Here is a 14,087-nt window from a genome sequence, read left to right as displayed (position 1 = left end):
TGCCGTGCCAGCGCCCGACGCTGCGCTCCCGCCGCGCCGCCGCCGCCGCCGGTGGTGCTGCCGCCCGCCTGGCCCCCACCCGCCCGGCCCCGGCCGCCGCCAGCCGCCCCCTCGGCGCAGCGTGTGATGTTGGACATGGGAGATAGGAAGGAAGTGAAAATGCTGCCCAAGTCCTCCTTCAGCATCAACAGCCTGGTGCCCGAAGCCGTGCAGAGCGACAACCACAGCGGCCACAGCCACCACAACAGCCACCACCCGCACCACCACCACCACCACCACCACCACCACCCGCCGCCGCCGCAGCAGCCCCAGCGCGCCGCCGCGGCCGAAGACGAGGACGAGGAGAAGGCGCCGTTGCTGCTGCCGCCTCCCGCCGCCGGCGCCCTGGAGGCGGCCAAGGCCGAGGCGCTGGCGGGGAAAGGCGAGGCGGGAGCGGCGGCTGCGGAGTTGGAGGAGAAGGAGAAGGCGGCCGAAGAGAAGAAGGGGGCGGCCGAGGGGGGCAAGGACGGGGAGGGCGGCAAGGAGGGCGAGAAGAAGAACGGCAAGTACGAGAAGCCACCGTTCAGTTACAATGCGCTCATCATGATGGCCATCCGGCAGAGCCCCGAGAAGCGCCTGACGCTCAACGGCATCTACGAGTTCATCATGAAGAACTTCCCCTACTACCGGGAGAACAAGCAGGGCTGGCAGAACTCCATCCGCCACAACCTCTCTCTCAATAAGTGCTTCGTCAAGGTGCCCCGCCACTACGACGACCCGGGCAAAGGGAACTACTGGATGCTGGACCCGTCCAGCGACGACGTCTTCATCGGGGGCACCACGGGCAAGCTGCGCCGGCGCTCCACCACTTCGCGGGCCAAGCTGGCCTTTAAACGCGGAGCCCGCCTCACCTCCACCGGCCTCACCTTCATGGACCGGGCGGGGTCCCTCTACTGGCCCATGTCCCCCTTTCTGTCCCTGCATCACCCGCGGGCCAGCAGCACGCTGAGCTACAACGGGACCGCGTCCGCCTACCCCAGCCACCCCATGCCCTACAGCTCGGTGTTGACTCAGAACTCCTTGGGGAACAATCATTCCTTTTCCACGTCCAACGGGTTGAGCGTCGATAGACTAGTCAACGGGGAGATCCCCTACGCCACTCACCACCTCACGGCCGCCGCCCTGGCCGCCTCGGTGCCGTGTGGCTTGTCGGTCCCCTGCTCCGGCACCTACTCCCTAAACCCCTGCTCCGTGAACCTCCTGGCGGGACAGACGAGTTACTTTTTCCCCCATGTCCCTCACCCCTCAATGACTTCTCAGAGCAGCACTTCGATGACGGCCAGGGCCGCCTCTTCGTCCACATCGCCGCAGGCACCCTCCACCCTGCCCTGTGAGTCCCTAAGACCTTCTTTGCCGAGTTTCACGACGGGACTCTCCGGAGGACTCTCCGATTATTTCACACATCAAAATCAGGGGTCATCTTCCAACCCTTTAATACATTAACGTCCATGGGATCAGACTGTAAGTGAACATTTTACACACGTTCGCGTTGTAAATGATGATTGAAAAGAGAAAAAAAAAGAAAGGAAAAAAAAAAACATAAACATAAAAGCCCAGGTATTTTTTATTAAGTCCCCCATTTTCTGTACGTTTGTTCAGTCTTTAGGGTTGTTTATTATGCCACCAGGGTGAGGAGTGTCAGCGAGGTGCAATGTGGGGAGATTACATTGTAGACTATGGAGTTTGGAAGACAAATTTCTAGTAGAATGTGTATCTAATAGTGACTGCTTCCGCGATTCCTAATCAAACACGAAAAATCCATCTCTAAAACCGCCAGATTCTCCATGTTTGCAGTATTATAAGTTATCATGGATATGTCGGTGGGTGCAGACCTTGAAAAAAGCCACTAGATTTATAAAAACTATATTAAAAAAGTGTAATTTGCATTTAGGCAGATTCATACTGAGAGATGCCCAAAAACTATGTTTTGACCATTTATAATTTTATCTTTTTCTTTTCCTAACCGCCTTTTTAATGGATTTTCTTCTTCTCATTCTATTTTTTTTAATTCTTTCTTTCTTTTTTTTTAATTTTTATTATTTTTCCTGTTTGTTTGTTTGTTTACTTTTAGACCAAAGATTGGGTTTTAGAAAATGCACTCAGTGTACGGAGTAATTTAAAAGCAGCCGCATTCTTTCAGTTCGCAGCACTGCCCGTTCCAATGATTCCGAAGGGGACAAAATTACTGATTGCCTTCAGTTTGTGTTGTGTATATTTTGATGTATGTGGTCACTAACAGGTCACCTTTATTTTTTTTTCTAAATGTAGTGAAATGTTAATACCTATTGTACTTATAGGTAAACCTTGCAAATATGTAACCTGTGTTGCGCAAATGCCGCATAAATTTGAGTGATTGTTAATGTTGTCTTAAAATTTCTTGATTGTGATACTGTGGTCATATGCCCGTGTTTGTCACTTACAAAAATGTTTACTATGAACACACAGAAATAAAAAAAAAATAGGCTAAATTCATATATACTTGATAGTTTTTTCGTCTCTTTTATTGACTAAAATTAAAATTCCTGAGGCTTTAAAGTTACAGGGAGGTCAGCACGCTGCCTAGCACAGCGGCCCTCCATTTTTCACATGCTCCTTCCCCCTCCCCCCCCCCCCCTTCCCCCCCCCAAATCACCTTGTGTTTAACCACAGCTTTTGGGGACTTTCTGTGAGTAGGTTTTAGTGATTCCCCATGGCCCCATGCGAGGTGCAGGGCCTGAGCATTTCTGTGCGAGGTGAGGATTGTGCTGAGTGATCTGGCACTGAGCACACTTAACACTACGAATGTATGTAGATATGTACATATATATTCATACATATATATGTAACACGCGCTAGGAAAAAGTACAGGTACATGGTTTATTTCTTAAGGACATGGGGTTCTTTTTGCAATCTTTGGTATGGTTTAAAAGAATTATCCATCCGAAAGGAGTAATTCTGACTGTATGATAAGTGAAGCTATATGAACTATGAATGTGTGTATATACATATACATATTAGCTTTCCTATAATGACTTGATCAAATTTGGCAAGCTATGCTGCGTATGTGTATTAAATGCAATCCTTATCTGAAAGCTCCGCAGTTCCGGAAGTGTCTGTGCTCTGTACTTACAGACTTTCAGTGCCGCTAACCTTGGGCTGGACGTTTTGCGCAGGGTTGTACGGGGAGCTCGGGCCTCCTCCTCCGCCCCTGACCAGCGACCGCCGGTGGCCGGGCCGGGCTGTGCCGAGCTGGACTGGGCCGGGCTAAGCCATCCGGGCCGGGCCGGGCTGAGCCGTCTCAAGCCGGACGGGGGCCTTCAGGATGCGGCGCAGGGGCAGTGGTTGAAATGTACTGGGGGAAAAAGAGAAGTGTGGATATGTTCAAGTACAAAGTTGTGAACTGACTTGCTTTTGCACTGTGCTTGCTGAGGACAGCGCTGGCACAAATCCGAGCAAACTAACCCTAGTACAGAAAACCAATCCATTAATTTTAGGAGGCAACGTGATGACTGATTTTAAGGAGTATTTAATCCTTTCTTGTTCAGTTTAGGGAGCCCTATGAAAGCCATAACTGTTGAAAATAATTAGAAAAGTTGTGCAGAAGGTTTAGCAGCTAATTGGCTCCCGCAGCGGAGAACGGAGCTGTTCATTTGCGGTGTTTGGGCAGCTCTGGGCTCTCTACGCTGAGCGGCAGCCGCTACAATGGGCCCCGGGAAATAATGCGGGGCTCGGAGATGGTATCGCGGGCCCTTGAAAGAGCTGAGCTGAGGAAGGCAGGAATGAGGAAGAAAAAGGAAAAAAAAAATTAAACATCTGAGAGTGAATGAAGAAGCAATAGGAAATCTGAATTTTCGCAATGAGAATATTAAAAAAAAAAAAGGATGGGAGGAGAAATCTTCCCAAAATAGGTGATGAATAAACAGATGCAGGCAAATATTCACGGAAGCGAAAGGAGCGAAGGGCTCTGCTGGGAGCTGGGACGCCCGGCCCCGCGCTGTGAGGGGGGCAGCGGAGAAAACTCTGATATCCTCTGCTCCACTCTCACCTCTGCAATTCCAAATTAATCACCGCCGCGAGAGAAGGGCCGCTTTGTTTGGGGTGGAAAAGGTGATACCTCCACTTGGAAGAGCCCTTCCCCCCGGCCTTCCCTCCATTGTCATTAAAATAGGAGATAGCAAACACTGATAAATAAATAAATAAATAAATAAACCAACCCTGCTTTCCAACGAGGCCATCGGAAATAATACAGTGAAATAGGTGTGACTGGAACTCCTGAAGCCTCGGGACCCCGCTCTTTACGTTCGTGCCTAAGCAAATTAAAAGGATGGCATCTGCTGCAGCTGACAAAGAGAATGATTTATTATTTACCACTTCCAATCGGTTGTATACTGCAGGTAACTCAATAGCACATACTTAAAGTATTATTTAGATTGCAGTGTAAAAAAATCTGCTGAGAGTGTGCTGAAAAAGGAAAAAGAGGAGTGTGGTTGGAGGAAGGTACAATCTCAGAGCCATGGAAGTCTGGGGCTAGCTAATAGCACTAATTAAATAAGCGTGATGCATAACAACAACTCCCGGGAAGGAGACTCCAGTGGATGGCTCCACAGAGTTCGTCTCAGAGGGCTCTGAGCGCTCTGCACCGGGGAGCAGCAGAGTGCGCCCCGAGCGCTTCAGGTGCATCTCTCCCTCTCTCCCATGTACGGGGGAAGGGTTGGTGGAGGGGCTGCAATGTATGTATGTCTCTGTGCACACATGGCCAGCTCTCAGACTGCTTGCGGGAGGAAAAAATGCTGAGGTTGTCACAGAGTGTAGCAGTGTCGCTAAGGCCCCATATATGCCTTCACCTTCGCCTGCTTCCGGGCGTAGAAACTCTTTTGTTAGTTGAGAGTGTGTCTGGGGCTCTTCTTTGTGCAGAATCATTCGTTAGAGAATACGAAGTTTATTTTATTTTATTTTATTTTATTTTATTTTATTTTATTTTATTTTATTTTATTTTATTTTATTTTATTTTATTTTATTTTATTTTATTTTATTTTATTTTATTTTATTTTATTATTTTATTATTTATTTCATATCATATGTAGCAGTGATTTTGTTATTTGATCCTCATTTCCATGGGGCGTTACGTGCCAAACCCTCGGGCAGAGCTCTCAGAATTTTTGTAATGCGCATTGCAGAGCGTTGCAGGGTCTCAGCGCCGTTTCTCTGCGTTTCCCGATTCGCGCTCTTCGGTCTGTATGGAATCTAGGAGCTGTTTTTATTTCCCGAGCTGATGGTTGAGGGTATTAATTTTGCTTGCATAGACCGTAGCAGAAGAAAAAAAGAAGAAAGCTGCTCATCAGGAGACCTCCAATTATGGTTTTAAGACTGTGTTCGCAAACGCGTGTGAGAGACAATAAATTACATCTCGAATCCAAAATAGGGTATTTTGCCGACTACTTTTCGACAGATTGAAAAAAAAAAAAAAGAAGCTTCAGTAAAAAAGTGTCCGTTGCCTTAGGAAAGCGTTCCGAAGAAATCGGACAGCATATTTATATATTATATTTTGCCTTAAGTGGCAAAATAACAGTTTGGGGGAGCGATCGTTTTTTACTTCTGTGCTCGGGTAAAAAAAAAAAAAAAGAGAGAAAAAAAAAAGGAGTTGTAGAGGGGACGTCACCGCGCCCTTTAGAACTCCTTCAGATTCTCCTCAGGAGCTGAAGCTCAGGTGTACACCTCCGTACTGCTCGTGTTAACGTGGGCTATGCAGCAGCGCTCAGTGCTCAGGCAATACTCCTAGCGAACCCAGTTGTGTTTGGCCTGATCATACCGGAGTCCTTTTTGAGAAAGGGAACTGAGAAATAATAACTTAAAATAATAATAATAATAATTTGCATTCTTTAATTGTTGACATTTTCCCTTCCTAAAACTCACTGAGATCTGCACCGCCATTTAGGATATTTTGTGTAGTCCTCAAGAGCACACCAGTCCCTGGGAAGGTGCAGGCACGTACCTATTGCACAGTGCAGAGCTCAAGAAGGCGATAGACAACTGGGGATGCGCACACGCATACCCGCGCACCCCGCAGCACCCCTCGGCGGGCTTTGCCCCACACTTCCCCGTGCCTCCCCCCGCCCCCCCGCCCAGCGCAGCGCCTGGGTGACGGGGTCAGGCGTGGCGGGAGCGGGGGAGCGGGAGGTGAAGGTGAAGAGCAGCAGCGGGCTCGGGCTGGCTGCGGCTGCTCGCTGGGCTGTGCGGCTGTGCCCAGAGGGCGGAGTTCCCGCACGCTGCTGCCTCACCGGAGAACCTGCCCTCGGCGCAGCGCTCCGCAGCCGGGACCCCACCGCCACCGCCCGCCCCGCACCGCTCTGTGTGGCCCCGCTTCCCCCTAGGCTCGAGGAGCCGGGAGGTGGCGGAGCAGAGCTGCCCCCCGTCCTCGTCTTCATGCGGGGTTTCCGAGCACCTCTCACACCGGAGAGCGTGTGTTTAACTCCAGGATTTATTTTTCGGTCTCTCTTCGAAGCGTTTCCTCCCCCCTCCTCCCCTCCCCCTCGCTCCCGTCGGTAAGTTGGAACTTTCTTCGCCGCTTTAGCAGTTCTCCCGCTCTCTCTCCAGGTTTTAGTTCATTTATTAACGCTTTGTCGCTGCTCCGCTGGCACCGACGCCGGAGGAACAACCACCCGCTCGGAGCGGGGCTGCGTCCGCTCTCGGAGCCGCCGGAGAAGCTGCGGGCGGCGCGGGGACGGGCGCCCCGTCGGCTGCGGTGAGTGCAGATCTCCGCTCGTAGCGTCGGGCCCGGGTCGCTCTCGGGGCGTGCTGTGCGTGGAGAGCGGGGCGGGCGATATTGGGGCCGGGCGGGCTTCGGAAGGAATGGTTTGGCTGGGGTCGGAAGCCATCATTAGGGAAAAAGTGGGGGGCTTCCTTCACCTTGCGGGCGTTGTGCGAGTAGTCTCGGGAATGCCCGAAGTGCCGGGAGGGCCCCGTGGGACGGCGCGCACAGAGCCGCTCCCGGTGGGTGTAGGTTCTCTTGGGGAACCCTTCTTGGGGAAACATCCGAGAGGCCGCGGCTTTGTCCGCCCACTGCCCGAATTCCCTCTGATGCTCTGCGAGTATTTCGCGAGCCGACAGGCATCTCGGGACAGCCGCAGAAGTTGGACTCATGGGTTTCAATCACAGATGTGTCCTCGGGGACGACTCCGCGTCCCCTCTCGTCCCCACCTGTCCCCACTCGTCGCTGCTCCGTTGGTCGACAGAGCTTTGTCCCCTCCCTCGGCCACTTCAGCGGAGGATTTTACCTCCCCCGCTCCTTTCTCGATTAACCTCGGGCACTCAGCGTACGCAGGCGGCAGCTTCGCAGAGCCCAGGGCGCGCGCTCAACCCCGCGGTTCCCGCAGGGCTCCGGCTGCCTCCCACGGCCCGCGCCGCTGGTTCAGCGCTGCCCCGTGGTCGCCGACCCGGAGCGGCTGCGGGCGCTGAGGGCCGGGAACGGCGCTGTGCGGCTCTGCGGGCCCGCGGCTGGGGGCGCTCTTGCATAGCGGGAGAGCACCGCGCCAGGCCCCGCTGCGGCCGCCACCGGGGAACCGCGGAGCCGGGCCGGAGCGTAGCGGTGCGCGGGGAGAATCTCTCTGTGAGTGCGGCGCTGGGCTCTGAGGGACTTGGGTTCCCTCCGTTTTGGGATGGAGGAACGGTGGGAAGCGTCCTTAGCTCGGCGTCGTAGGAGCTGCAGAGAGAGGTGGTGCAGGAGAGAAATGCAGTTAAATCCTTTTCCCGTGATCTGATTCAGGATGTTTCCATCCAGGAACGGTATAAGGAAACCCGCTGGACCAAAATAAAACATCGGAAACGGGAAAAAAAAAATCCCCTAAAGCAACTCAAGCTCCCAAACCCCAACACCTCAAAACAAAGGAAATAAAACAACCCTCCAACATAAATAAATAAATAAATAAATAGATAGATAAATGAATAGATCAAATAAATACATCAACTTCTCCTCCAGCATTGTGTAGCAGAGCACAGCCCCGGGCTCGCGAATTACATGCGGGATGAGAGAATTTGCTGTTCTCATCCAGGGAACGGACACGGAGCGTCTGTGGCAGCCCGTGTTACAGCACTTCTGTAAGGAGTCCTTCGAGTGCCTATGATTTGGGTGGTTAGCCTCAGCGAGAGTGGCTCTGGGAGCTGCCATTGTCACCCCACGATGGGGTGAGCATCCCTTTCATAGTCTCCCGCGAGGATCTGCCTGAGCTGCGACCCGGGATGAGAGTCCCCTGCGCAGACACCCAGTTCTGAGTTCCAGGGCTAAATCAAACATTCTTCTCTGCCCTCCAAACAAGTAAACAAACGGAAAAAGCCCAACAACCCGCAACTCCCTATATTCAAACCGAAGCAGCTCGTATTCTCTGGGGTCTATTTTCACGAAGGGGAATATGGAACCCTCCCTGATCGCTTTCACAAGGGAATCTCTAGCAGGGAGACAGGGATACGTAGAAAGAGCCGTAGCCTACGGGACAGGCCCTGCCGGGGCCTCTCCCGGGTCTCGAGGTTCCTCCGGTTGAAGCCGTCGACCCGCGCCGTTCCTTAGCTGAGGGAAAGGGTTCGCAGCCCCTCTTCTCCCCTCCTCGCCCGACGCCCACCCAGAACCGAGCTGGCTGCAAACATTTAGGATGAGATACTCCGATAAATTCAATGCATCTGAGAGCAGACAGGGAGCTGCCAACAGATCCTCCCGAAGTCCGCCTATCTAGGAATAAAACAGTGGCATTCTTTCGCACCCGTGGTAGACAGTCTAAAAAGGAGGAATAAAACAAGGTAGTTGCGTTGTCACAAAAATAAGCAAGACTTTATTTTTAGAATAAAAATAAACTGCATTTTCCCAAAGACTGCGTTATTTCTGAGTTCCGAACACGGGCAATATTCACCGGTTCTCGGACAGCAATTTTGAAGCAAAAATCTCTATGCTGCTTTACGAGCACTTGAGTTTTCCTCCGTTCCGTGCTCCGCGCACACTGAGCTCACTCAGCCCCGTACGGGTGTGGTCCCCGCGGGGCCGTAGACTCGGGCCGTCCACAAGCCCCAAGGAAAGGAAGCTGGGACCACAACAACACATCGCGTAACCACAAATAAACGTGATAAATGCCACAGCTCATAGGTGGTGATTTCTAAACATTCCAGTGATAAGGAAATCTCCTTTTGGGTGTCTAAATTGCATATGTGAAGGAGAGAAGCGCGATGGTCCGGAACGGTACCAGTGCGTTTTTGTTAGCGAATTCAGTGCGCTCGCTCACCGGGGTCTGCTGGAAAACAGCGTGAGTTACGCAAGTATAAATCGCATTACTGTTTATCAATGAACCTCTCCCTGTATATCTATATGACTACACATATGCGTGTGAACATATATGCGGGTATCTTTGCCCGATCTGCATGTGAAATGTCCCCTGGCACTCTTTGGGGAGGCAGTGCCGCTTCCCCCGCTCGCTGGCTGTTCTGTGTGAGCAAAGTTGTTTGTTTTCTGGGAATAAGTTGCCTTCAGTTATGTCATCAGTATCATTTGCATTTAGGCGGAAGGGTAGGCTGTGCGAGCTCTATTTTTGTTATTAAATCAGTGAAGGTAGAAGTACTAATAATTAAATACAGATCTCTCTGATTGCAGGTTGGAGCAGTCAAACCGATGGTCTCCTCATCAATAACAGCGCAATTGATCACTCTGTTTATTTATGCGGAACTTGAGCTATTTGCTTATATATTTCGATTTCTTTGTCTGCTAATTATTATACCAGATTGGTCTGAAAGAAAGAGCTTAGGCTGGGAAACACACTTGACAGATCCATTCTTAGCTAACCTGATAGTGGATTATTGCAATCCAATAAGTTTAACAAATTACTTATACATGCTTGCCTTTCGAGCAATTAGGAAACCGTTTCAGGTTAAAATCCCTTTTTGTATTCGGGGTCGGTCCATTTAAATAAAGGGACATTCTGTTCAGATATTTTCCAAATAAAAATTGTTTTTTCTGGATCCGCAGAAACTGAGCAGGAGTCGATATGCTCTTCTTGCTTCGGGCCCTGGTCTGCCTTTGTAATTGCGAGGCACCACTCACTACTGTGGTGCCCCTGAGCTTTCCTTGGAGATGGAATTTAAGATTCGGAGGTGATCTGAGAGTAGGAATCAGGAAAAAAAAAAAGTAAAAAAAAAAAGTAAAAGAAAAAAAAAAAGAAAAAGGAAGGCTCGGCATTCCAAAGAGCTCTCCAAAGAAGGAGATATTTTAGGTTGCTTAGTGATTAAATCTGTTCAAAAGCAATCGCCCCGGTCTCTGAGGACGATCCGGTTCGCAAAAGGATGACACTTTGCCCTATATTTTAGCTCTTTCCCTCCGAGCTGGGCATTTTTCTGTGGCGGTCGTTCCGAGGGGGCTCCGCTCCATCACCATTTTCTCTTCTCCGCTTACGGCAGCGCTGGCGCGACCATCCCGCCGGCGGGAGGTACGGGCGGTGTGAGCCGGACAGACGGGGGGGGACCGCCTCCCGTAGGCGTCCGGAGCGCAAGTTGGGCAGTGGGAACGGGATCGGGCCGCGGTGCCGCTCAACGGGGAGTCCTTGGCTTCTCCCTCGTACTTTCGGCAAGTTTGGTTGTTTCTGATCCCCCACTCCCCCCCCCCCAATCCCCCCACCAGCAACTGCTGCTTTGCAACCTGCAGAGATAAGGCGGCCTCGCATCAGATGATCGCAGAGATAAGTAATCTCTCCCCTTGGTCCGTGCTAAAGCTGACCGTACGCGCTCGAATCTCAGAGCGCTAAATCTTTCCTGTGAATGAACGAGAAAACACTCGACAGGTCGTGAATAATCGTTTTAATGAGTGTGTAAAAGCGTGCGACGGGGTGCACGGAGCTGTCGGGTTAAACAAACAACTTGTACCCTGACGAAATCCGATTGTTAAAGTGCAAAGTGGTGTCAGTCCAATTTTCATCCCACTTCTAAATACCACAGATCTAAGTCGCGGGAGTCCAATTTTCCCCATTAAGAAAAATAACAATATTTTCTGAACGTAAGTGCGACCGTCCCTTATGTCAGCCTTTGGCGGAAAAAAAAAAGTCCAAATAGGACCAGTTGCACATCCCAAAGATACCGAAGCTCCTTCTGTTCTTTTCTTATAATTTTCAAGAAATGAATTTAAATGTGGGTATTTGACATTTTCCTAGATATTATCAGATCACTGTGGTAAATATTTCCTCTCTTTGTTCCCTTGCCCGTATGTTTTTTCACAGATCACTGGAGGCAAACATCGAATTAATTGGATCTTGGTGGCTGAGGCTGGTAACAGTGTATTGAACGGAGTTATATGCCACAGTGCCCAGGTGTCTGCCAGAATGTCAGGCCGTTGTAGATCAGGTAAATCCAGAGAAGACCTACCAGAAAATTAAAACGAGTGCAACGTTATATGCACCAAATCCAGGTTATCTTACTACTATGCGCAGATCTAATACTGACTGGTTCTAACCTATGTAGAATCTATATATTTCGGAGAGAAACTGGAGTTTGACTTCAGAAGAAGTGCCATGGAACAGCCAGATCTGTGCCTTCACAACGACAGGGCCTGGCACTATTTTCCAACTGCCAACCTTGCTCCTTTAAGTCAACTGATAAATTCTGTGGAATTAGGTAGTTATTTAATGACTCGTATTACTTACACTCATTGTTGCTGAAGACCTCCAGACCAACTGTATATTTGTTTCTCTCTTGGAAAACTCATTTTCGGATGTGTCCTCTGACAACACCATGTTAAAGGAAACGGGACAAGACCACCCCAGCTGGAAACGTGAACGATTCAGAAGTATATCAAAAATTTCTCCATAACGGTGTTCCATTTAATATTCGAATTTTGAAACATAATGTGACATAAAGCAAACCAAAACGTTTAATTCCTGGACTTCAGGCACAACCGGGGCCCAATGCAATGTCCAGTGATACGGATGGGAAATCTACCTTTCAGATACCAGTGGGAGTGGCGTCTGGCCCTTTATGACTCATAGGATAGGACTATGCAGGTGGCTTTGATTTCACGCCGATCTCCAGTGTTTGTAATATTTTTAATTAAAATGTCGAATTAAACTGAGTTAGTTCAAAACGCAGTTTTGTCCTGGGGCTTATCAGCAATCTAGTGGGCAGTAGGAACGAATGTCGCTCATTTCGTGTTCCTAAGCACAGCAAAATCATCTCTGGTAGGCTCCTCTGAGAGCGGTGTTAGAAAGAAAAGAAGGAGAAAGAAAGACAGAGAAAAAAAAGTTCCCTCACCAGCAGAATTGCGTAACGGATCTATAACTAATGAGCCGTGAGGTCATATATCAGTATTTAACACTCATCTGACAGGTCCTGCGCATTCCCAGCGCGGCTTTGTTCAGGCACTATGACTCTAAGCACGGACCGGTGAGGACGAGGTTGGCTGTCAGGAGGAGATGCGCTGCTCCTGGAGTTTTCCCCGGCTCTGTGGCCGAAAGGGGACGCGGGAGCAGCGGGGAGGGGAAAGGGGAACGGATGACGAAGGCGAGAGGTGCGCTGACAGCCCGTGGGGCAGGACTCGTCCGAGGGCTGGGAAACGGCCCCGTCCCGCCGCAGGAATAGTACCTTCCTACCGCAATGCCATTTCCTCCGCAACAAAAACACGCTCAAAATGGGCACGGGGGATAGAAGAGACCTATCAGTTTCCTGCTGTAGTTCTGCTAATAAATAAACCTTCTCGATGTTTAAAACACTCTATCTGTCACATTCACAAGATAGGTACTGAAAATTCCTGTTGCAAATATACAAACAGAGATCCAAGAGGTTGCCTCTGTTTTTGTATCTCTCTCTCACAAGAAATGCACTATCAAAACATTAATTATATTTGAAAGGGAGCAGATTATTTGTTTGAGAAAGAATTACATTCTTGAATTTATATTCCACGCAGATCTCTCCTCCTGTCTGCCGGGAGGGCTGAACTGCAAATCTGTCTCGAGTGATGCACCCTACACCGTGGGTAGGTGTGTCACTTCGAAGCCCGAGAGAGATGGGAGCTCATCCGAGGAGCTTTCAGACACCTCCGTGGGATGGGTCGTTAGGAAGTGTCGGAATCCACACGAAATTGCAGATCTAACATGTGAGGAACATACAGCCCCGCTCTCTGACAGTGGGAGCGCAAACACTCAGACACGCGGGACTGAGCCTGGTGCTTGCTGAGCACTGTGACTCATGGCTTTGGGCTTCGCTGCTGGTTTGTAAAATGCCTCATTCACGTCCCGCGGTAGTCGATAGCCGGAGAGCTACCGACCGCGTGAGTCACGAGCCGCCAGCACAAGCCTTCACCCGTTCTTCCAACGCCTAATAAAAGAGTTAAACAGATGCCCTTATCTTCCTTCTGAAGAAAAATGAACGAAAGAAAGAAAATATGGCGATGCACAATGGCTTTCCCAGGAGCGCTGAAATCCTGCTCCTGGGGTCTGGTTCTTACCCTCTCCACCGCTGTGCGGCATTCCCTATAGTGTGCGCCTACCTCCAGGCGCCTTTAAGCATCTCAACAGAATTGCTCTTTGGCATCGAAACTGCTAGCGGCGGCTGATGCCACAAGTCCGCGCAGAGAGGTGGCCAGGGCTCTTCTCACGGCTAGGGAAGAGTGTCCATAAATCCATAGACACTCTCGATGTGGGACCCGGAGGAGGGGGTCCCGATGAGGTGACCCCTTTCCTCTGTCCCTGTATTGCCTGAGTCTCCGAACGGCTCTCTCGAGCCCTGGGACGGCCGAGACATGGGCCGGGGGCCGTGGCCGTGCCTGGGGTATATTCTGCCTATGATCAGAGATCTGTGGGAGGAAAGGGAACCCTGACAGCCAAAGTGGGACCTGGCCGGGAGCGGGCTCGGCGATGGAAGATGGCTGCGTACTCGTTATGCGGAACAGGACAGCGCGGTGGCACCGAGCGCATTTTTTTGTTTTGTTTTGTTTTGTTTTGTTTGTTACAACCAAAAGGAAAAATGAAGGGGGAAGGAGGAAAGACGATGGGGACTGAGAAGGAGAAATCGGAGGAGTCAGTGTTTGTCTGGGGAGCCATAAGGGTCCGTTAACT

At 50.5% G+C, this 14,087-nt stretch overlaps 2 protein-coding genes across 2 annotated transcripts; both read left to right on the top strand.

Annotated features, from left to right (window-relative positions):
- Positions 1–49: 49 nt before the first annotated feature.
- On the top strand, positions 50–1,590 carry FOXG1 (forkhead box G1). Its single transcript, XM_065755704.1, has one exon. It carries the CDS (start codon positions 127–129, stop codon positions 1,480–1,482), a length of 1,356 nt encoding a protein of 451 aa, XP_065611776.1. The 5' UTR covers positions 50–126; the 3' UTR covers positions 1,483–1,590.
- A 4,464-nt stretch (positions 1,591–6,054) lies between these two features.
- LOC136055662 (uncharacterized) lies at positions 6,055–13,328 on the top strand. The gene is made up of 5 exons (XM_065747521.1): positions 6,055–6,479; positions 6,521–6,760; positions 10,447–10,612; positions 11,259–11,382; positions 12,938–13,328. Exons 1-5 carry the CDS (start codon positions 6,055–6,057, stop codon positions 13,204–13,206), a joined length of 1,224 nt encoding a protein of 407 aa, XP_065603593.1. The 3' UTR covers positions 13,207–13,328.
- Positions 13,329–14,087: the final 759 nt, after the last annotated feature.

This window comes from Cyrtonyx montezumae, unplaced genomic scaffold (genome assembly GCF_038088225.1).
Source record: "Cyrtonyx montezumae isolate F1298 unplaced genomic scaffold, pur_monq_1.0 scaffold_10, whole genome shotgun sequence".
Lineage (NCBI taxonomy): Eukaryota > Metazoa > Chordata > Aves > Galliformes > Odontophoridae > Cyrtonyx > Cyrtonyx montezumae.
Note: the sequence above shows the minus strand (reverse complement) of the source record. Positions and strands in the feature narration are given on the sequence as shown.

Coding starts and splice junctions, on each gene's coding strand:
- FOXG1 (XM_065755704.1), top strand. CDS start 127: ATGTTGGACATGGGAGATAGGAAGGAAGTGAAAATGCTGCCCAAGTCC.
- LOC136055662 (XM_065747521.1), top strand. CDS start 6,055: ATGCGCACACGCATACCCGCGCACCCCGCAGCACCCCTCGGCGGGCTT. Junction 6,761..10,446: donor CGGGCGCCCCGTCGGCTGCG/GTGAGTGCAGAT, acceptor CGCTTACGGCAG/CGCTGGCGCGACCATCCCGC. Junction 10,613..11,258: donor GCTTCTCCCTCGTACTTTCG/GCAAGTTTGGTT, acceptor GTTTTTTCACAG/ATCACTGGAGGCAAACATCG.